This window comes from Plodia interpunctella, chromosome 13 (genome assembly GCF_027563975.2).
Source record: "Plodia interpunctella isolate USDA-ARS_2022_Savannah chromosome 13, ilPloInte3.2, whole genome shotgun sequence".
NCBI lineage: Eukaryota > Metazoa > Arthropoda > Insecta > Lepidoptera > Pyralidae > Plodia > Plodia interpunctella.
In genome coordinates, this window is record NC_071306.1 from 4319012 (window position 1) to 4327208 (window position 8197).

Here is an 8197-nt window from a genome sequence, read left to right on the forward strand (position 1 = left end):
CCAGATTCTTGGAAATTAGTTTGATATTCATCATTCATGTGAAATAATGACGTGATAGTTACTGCCTCATCTGAAAGATCTCTCTCTCTCTCTCTCATCCTGAGAGTTTTTAGAGTTTCTCCCCCAGGCGTAGACAGAGCCGGCGAAGCCCAGGGTCAGCTTTCCTTTAGTTTAGCTTTAGTTGTTAGAAAATTGGTACACATGTCTATCCTTGACGTCATATATAGAGCAAAACGTAATACTTTATCTGCATCATTTAAGTACACAATTTATTATAACTCTATATTTTATTTACATTAATTTACACTTATAAATAGCGAATTCAATGGTATTCGTCATCATCAAGCATTCAAGAATATCTTTCTTGTCGGTGTTAATCCACACGTCCTCTATTTTTTTACACAATGCATACACGATATGTACTCAGAGGTTGTATATTTCGTGGTAGGCCTTCAGGCTCTTTGGTGGCTTAATATCTTTCCTCGGCTTATTTCCAATCTATACGATATATACTAAGAGTGTACATGTTCCGTGGTAGGCCTTCTGGCTGTAAGGTGGCGCAATCATTGTCTCCTCCATTGTCGGCTTGTCATGAGTCTATTTGCTAGCGTCGGGCAGACGCTGGTAGAACGCGGGGCGGGCGGCGCACGCGGGACACACGTGCAGACAGCCGCCCACCAGCGCCTCGCACTCCCAGCAGTAGTGCTCCTGGCAGCGCGGGCAGCGGAACATCTGGCCGCACACAAACGTCTTGTTGAGTTTAGGAACTCACTCGATGTGTTTTTTTTTTATACTGTAATATAGCTTAAAACCTTCGAAAGAAATTGAAATGGACTTCGATTGCGCGAGAACCGGGCCCTGGACGTTTTACGAAACTAGCTATTTGTAACAGTTAATTTTATTTATGTGTATGGTAAACCAAGAAAGAGAGATGGCGACATCTAATAATTCCTACCAAAATGGCCACAGTCCTCAATAGACAAAGATGAGTAGAAAGAAGAAAATGAAAAGAAAGGAGGCTCATGCCTGATGTCTGGCCTTTACTTAAAAAATATAAGAGTGCATTTTGCAACTCAGTAAAAAGAGTTTTATTTTCCTAAAGGGAAAGTAGATGAACTGGCATATAACTTTGCTATAGTTTTGAAAACTTCAACTAGTACCATAGATTTGTCAGCCGAATTGTATAAAACATTATAAATAAATAGATAAATCTTTACCTGTTTATCGACATCTGTGAAGGGTCTCAGACAGCCGAAGCAGTATTGAGCTTGCCCTTCATTAGGTATTTCTTCGTAAGGTTCTACAGGAAACAAGTGATGATATGATCTGTAATGAAAATATTAAAATTTCGTCAGAACACTTAAAATTACTTCGTTTTCTTAAAGATCTGTAAGTTTATCTTTTCAAGGTAATATGGCAACCAACATTTGTTGGACATCACTTGTCCAGTGTCATACAAGCCCCATATATTTTTTTGTTTTCGACAAATGAAAATAGTATCTTTAATGGCAAGCTCAGCTAAAGCTAAAAGGAGACGCCTTGTACAAGGGGGTGGATCTCCGAGCGTTTCGACCGCTGCGGCCGCGCCGTCATTATTATCCGTTCATTTTCTTGAGGAAGCAATCATTTCCAAAATCAATCATTCATAGAATTGACATTGACCACAGTACAGATTAATGATTTTAAAATAAATTAGTAAAACTGATTCTTGTCTTTGTTAAAATTTAAAAATAACAATGACGCGCGACCGCAGCGGTCGAAAAACTCGGAGATCCACCCAAGGACTGCCCTTCATGTGCACATACCTGTCATACTTGACTTGGTAGCTATACCCTAGATACTAGATAGATAGTCGTCTCCTCCCAGCTTCAGCTTATCGTATACATGCCTGGCGAGATGCGGCGCGGAGGCGAGCGTGAGGCCGCAGGTGCGGCACTGCGCCGGCAGCGCGCAGTACTTGCTGCGGCACTGCGGGCACAGGTGGCCCTCGCCGCCCACGCCCTCGCCCTCCTCCAGGTGACTGCGATCAACATCCAACAATCAATGGTTTATATTATTATTCATAGAGTATGTCGGGTTCCAAGCGACATATTGCAATGAAACCTATAGCAATTTTAAGTTAGACCATCCGCTATATAATTGTGAAAACAGCATCACATTATATACGTATACAGTAGCATATACAGTAGTTTTTGCGTAATGTGCGAACTAACAATACAGACAACAATTCTAATAAAAATAGTAGTACCTTCATTGGTACCTTTTCTTCGCCTTATAAAAAGGATAGTATTTTTTTCAAGCCTATTTTGCATCCCACTGTTGGGCAGTCAGTTATGCACACATCACACGCATCACACAGTTATGGAAGCAGAACCCCTTCTGCTTCCATAACTGTATAGTATTTCTTTAATAAGCTACAAAGTACTAGCATTTCAAAACGACGACAGCTGAAAAGAAAAAAGGCCTTAAACATCGTTCCTGGACAAATACAAACCACATGCAGATGGTGACGGGCGGATCGATGGAGTTGGCGGGGTCGCAGTGCGCGGGTGGGGGCGCGCAGTGCGGGAAGCCCATCTTGACGAGGCCCGCGTCCAGCGCGCGCGCGCGCGGCGGCGGCGCCGTGCACTCCAGCAGCAGCGACCGGTAGTGCACGTCGTCCAACACCACCTGCGGATACAATTCACTACTCAAACCATTTATTCAGATAAAAAGATGATAAATTAAACACTCAAACCTTCCTCAGGAATCAGACTAATATTTGATGAAAACTGTACAAAAATCAATCCGGCAATTTTTGAATTTATCGCGTTCATACAGACAGATACAACAGGAAGTATTATTTTTATGATATGTAAAGATTTCTCAAAAAGCTACGATATGGCCGCTGCTGCAAAGAAATGCCAAAAGAAACTTATTTAAATAGTGTTGTTCGCTATCATATCATGCCAGAAGGGCTTTCATTATTATTTTTATCTATTTGTTTATAGTACTATAACAAAAAACAAAGTATATAGTAATAATACAAAAACATATAATTGTAATTGAATTGTGATAATATATATAGATATTACCAAAGCAAATTAGTGTCAAGCTGACCAGCACCAGATTTCGAATCCTTAAACGGAATGTGAATTACAATATAAAAAATAACAAATGATTCTCACCCCATATTCTCCACCAGTATCTTGACATAGCTTTTTACATATCCTAACTTCAGCTGCCAAACCTATGACTGAACATCTTATTCCATCCGTTTTCAATTCCTGAAATATTAACAAATGATAAGTAACCACTAGTTGTACTCATCACGCCTGGGTGACTTTATCATTAACATATTAGGCAAAAAAATGATCATATTCTTTACTTATTGAATAATAGGCAGGAAGCTTTTTGTAGCTGACACATCTATATCAGGCAGTGTTGAAAGTTCTAATTTATTCACTTTATAAAGTCACCACACTGATGATAATTGTTTTATTTAGTTTTTAAATAATAATGATAAATTGTTCACTTCTATTATGTATGTAAAGTATATATAACCTGAATAGTAGTAGTAATGTCTGAGGGATCACATGTGGTAAGTGAGGCAAACAAAACTAGCAGTTCTCTAGAAGCGTGCCCTGGCAGTGGCCGGAGGACACGACCCGCAAACTCTAATGTGTTCTGCAATGATGGCTCTCCAGTCAGCGGGATGTTTATTAATCTGTGAATGTTCAAGGTTCAAGAATTACTGGTTCAAGCATATAAATTATTTAAGTACTTTAGAAAAGGAATACCCTTGCACAGCTTTTATGTGTTTTCTAACATTTCCGGACAAATCGGTGATTCTCTCTGCTCTTTTGTTCTTCATTGCCACTATACCAAGCTGACTCAATGGATTCTGGTCAAAGTATTCTTCCACAAACTTTTCTAGTAACTGGAATTAAAAACAACTTAAATTAAAAACAACAACAGGGGCCTTTTTGAATGTTTGTTGATAAAGTATTTGATATAAATCATTAAAATGTGTGTTTCACAAGTTGCTGGATAGAGCTAATTAAATAAACTGGGCAAATAACTTTAGACAAATTTATCTAGAAGATAGTTTATTTGGTATCTAACAGATAAGTATTTACCAGTAACAAGAAAATGAATAACTTTGATCTGTCCTACCTTCAAAGTGCATAGAAATCTTGATGGCTTTAAATCCTGTGAATTCATTGCTTCTGAGCAATCTACGGCCACTAGGAGATGCCTCATCATGCCCAGCCGAACCGGGCCGCGCCGAGGTGTCGCGGCTTTTCGCGCCGCTTTCTGTGCGAATTCCGCCACCAGGCCTTCCACAAGACCATCCTCGTCTTCTTTGATTGCTTCCCTGGTAGTTAATCACATTCAAATATTTTAAGATACATTATCGTAATGAACTCAGGTTATTATACTTACCAAGTCTTTTCGTAACCCGTTTCCCACCGGTATTCTTTGGGATCTTGCTCGTCGTCTGCCATTTTATTTAGCTGTAAAGTTTAATTTAACTCTAATGCTACGTATGTTTACCTAATTATTTTATTTAACTTTACTGTAGATAGCCAAAACGAAAAGAAACTAATTTAAACCTAGTCCAAAACACAACACACATATCACATCCAAAAAATTTCTTATTTCACTGAGCTGACTGACATTGACATGACATCTGTCAATTTTTACTTTTTCCTTTACATGGAACATAAATGCGGCCGCACCCATTCCTTTTTATAATCCGGAATCTGAATTCGGAAACCTGAATTCTCTTCTTTCATTGAATACCTACAAAATGTTCACACCGTCATCGCCGCCGCACACGAGCTTTCCTATTTCCGAAAGGAAAAACACCGATTTGGTAAGTTTCCCCGAGTAAGACAACGGAAAAAGCTAATGACATCTTAAGCTTACGTCTCGACAGTGATTGTAAAAAAAAGAGGAGGGGAGGGCAGGCCTTTGCTCAACAGTAGAACACATCAACTTACTAACAAAAATAGTTTGTAAAAATTGTCATCAAAATAGTTTTTATGATAATACTTTGTATAGAATCGCTGAAAAAAATCCCTAAATCTAGGGACAATATCGCTAAAGTGACCACACTACTGGTAGGTTCGAAAGGTTTGGATTACAAATACAAAAAACCGTATGTGTGCATCACAGAATTTTTCGTGTGACAGAATGTAAGGGCTTAGTGCAGGTTTGCTATTTATATCTCCTCATTGAGTCGATTCGAAGTGAGACGGAGCCAACCAATCACATTGCGCCATTGTGACACAACGACAACCGCACTGCAATGTGATTGGTTCGCTGCGTCTCACTTCGAATCGATTCTATGGTAAGAAGCCTATTTTTAACTACCGGCTCGTCCCGGCTTCGCTTGGCTAAAACCATAATAAATTATCCTTACATATAAGTATTATATTGTAACAAATTTCCTCTTGAATCACTTTTATCTATTAAAAAAACGCATCAAAATCAATTGCGTAATTTTAAAGATATACATAGGGACAGACACCGCGCATGTAATGATGATGTAATCATATTTTTTTGTTTAATAATATAAGAAAATGTTAATGCTTATATGTAGGTATACCTGTGTATTGAAAATACGTAGGTACGTAGCACAGTGGTACGTACACACGGCAGTGTGGTACGTAGATCAAATAAAATATGGTACGTCGTAGAACAAATTTAAAAATAACGGCGAAAATATCCCCCGATTCAGGGATTCTCGGAATTTTGCGGCAAAATTTCTGAGAATATCCTCAGAATACTTTTCCGTCAATAGAATTTCATGAAAAACTAATAAAATATGTATGGTAGGTATTATGTAGGTACTTATACCATTTTTCAAACGTCTGATTTTTATGAAATTTAAAGGTCTGTCAATAGAATTTTTAAGTTCGTGTTGCAACAATTCGGTTGTAGTTTCTGAAATATTCACAATTTTTTTAAAAACTCATAAAAACATTTGTGTTCGCGAGGTCTAAGTTCGCGGCGAACAACTAATATACGACAAGAATCACACACAAGAAAGGTCCACATTGCCCAAGTTTAGGATCTGTCCTAACTATAGATAAAAGATTTTGTGTTTGGAAATTTTATTGTTCGATAAGACTAACATAAAGATACAAAAATAGTTAAAATAATAGATTCTCATCATAACTTGAAAAGATATTATATAAGGTGGCGGTAGTCTAAATAAAAAGATATTTTGCAAATTTTTGGAACATCCAATACTGTCCACAAATGCGATAATTTACAAATAAATAAAAGACAACTTACGAGTAGTTACATTTCTAGGACATATTATAAGCCGCTTTAAGTATATGGTTTAGATACTGTAAATGTGAAATCTACATTTTAAATTAGATTGTGGTTTAATAATTCCTGCAAAAAAGTTTGCAGCAAATTACACAATAATTATGAACCTACTTTGGCCAAGATGACCTCACTGTATGGCAGGAGAGAGAAAAGTATTTACTGGCATTTTCCTTATTAAAAATGAGCTTCACCATGTTTAGATAATATGTAAAGCTCAGTTTCCCATACTTACCACCAAATTAATACATATACAATAGGGATCTCAGGTCTGCTGACATTAGACAGACAAACAGTTCTATGATATAGTCACATATATATATATATATCACATTAAAGTGTACCCTTAAAACTTGAAATGTAATTCTGATTTTCTTATACATATTATTTTCCTTGTCTGATATGATTACATGAATGAATAATTAATACAAAGGCTAAGAGTAATTTCAAGGGTACACAATCTGCCACGGCTAGACTCCTGCCACCCAGAATGGCCAGCTGTATGAGGCCTGCATAGCTCTCCATTGACTGTTTTCACTCTGTAGCAGCCATTGCGCGCGCCTGCGCTCGCACTCTCTTGTCGTACTCTAGCCGATTTTGGCTGTAACATAGAAAAAAGATATTACAATAAATATAACAAAACAATTTTTTAAATTATGTAACTTCAATTCACAGTTCTCAAAATGATCAAATTTGTTTTACTTGTTATAAAACTATAAATCTCTATGTGATCTTTCATTGAGATGACAAAATATTACAAAATTACAAAACTATGTTATGGCAAAGTAATAATAATGAATACTAAATTACCAGTAAATTGTGTATGCTTCAGCTTGTGCTGGATCTTTTACATTAGGTTCATTGAGTAGGTCCTGAATGCCCAGGAGGATCTGTTTTATTGTGATAGCAGGACGCCAGTCTTTCTCCTCATCCAGTAGCGACAAGCAAACTGTGCCGGAAGGATACACATTGGGGTGGAACAAGGGTGGCTCAAACTTGCACTTTGGAGGACTTGATGGATAGTCATCTTTGAAAATCATACGTAATTTATATAAGCCACCTTCCCATGGAGTCTGCAACAAGTAAGTTATAACAAATATAGTAAGTAGGGTAACTAAGAAATGGAACAATTTTAAAAACAAGTCCATTTCATAATCTGCAAATTAGAATATGGAATAATCCTTACTGTAGTTTACAGATAAAGTAGCATTTCAGATTGAACTACTGTTAAAATGTTGTATTTTGTAGGTATATAAATGTTCACTAATAAAATATATAGTAAAAAGATTTCCTCCTAGGGACATTCTTAATATCAGAGGGTCATCATATTGTGTCGTGTACTTACACAACTTATAAGACAACAAATTATGAAGTGGATTGCCATTGCACCATAGGCAAAAAGTATAAGTTAATAAGATATATAGGTATTATTATAATAAATGAAGTTGTTAATTAGGTAGGTACTAGAAACTAACCCCCTTCTTTCCGGGAATGGCGCACTCCCAAGTCATAAGATTTAGTGAGCCATCGGGGTTTTTCATAGGTCTTGCAACAAATCCCTGAAATATAAATGATTAGTTAGTGGTTATTTGAATTATAAGTGCAGCTCTATTGACTAAATCACCGTGTAAAAAGCAGCATTCACTTACAAAAGGATGGTCTTTGCGCCAAGCTTTTCTCTCTTCAGCCAGACGTGCACTTGCAATACCCGACATTTTCCCAACCAATCCTAGTGTTTGTGTGAATAAACACGTAGAATATTAAAATAAATTGAAACACTGTCGTAATGCAAATGCAAGATATTTTAGCAATCCAAAAATTGAAAAAAAAATATTTTTACAGCGCGAATAAAAGCGTCCACGATGCGTCAGTCAAA

The 8197-nt window shown here is 37.1% G+C and overlaps 2 protein-coding genes across 2 annotated transcripts; both read right to left on the bottom strand.

The window, feature by feature from the left end:
• Positions 1-242: 242 nt before the first annotated feature.
• Positions 243-4657, bottom strand: Ssl1 (Suppressor of stem-loop mutation). The gene is made up of 9 exons (XM_053753368.2): positions 4426-4657; positions 4156-4357; positions 3780-3919; positions 3544-3706; positions 3168-3266; positions 2495-2670; positions 1889-2020; positions 1218-1326; positions 243-732 (listed from the first exon to the last, which is right to left on the bottom strand). The coding sequence occupies exons 1-9, from the start codon at positions 4485-4487 to the stop codon at positions 598-600; spliced, it is 1218 nt and encodes a 405-aa protein (XP_053609343.1). The 5' UTR covers positions 4488-4657; the 3' UTR covers positions 243-597.
• Positions 4658-6084: 1427 nt separating this feature from the next.
• On the bottom strand, positions 6085-8197 carry lwr (lesswright). Its single transcript, XM_053753976.2, has 4 exons — positions 7971-8197; positions 7797-7880; positions 7132-7394; positions 6085-6922 (listed from the first exon to the last, which is right to left on the bottom strand). The coding sequence occupies exons 1-4, from the start codon at positions 8034-8036 to the stop codon at positions 6856-6858; spliced, it is 480 nt and encodes a 159-aa protein (XP_053609951.1). The 5' UTR covers positions 8037-8197; the 3' UTR covers positions 6085-6855.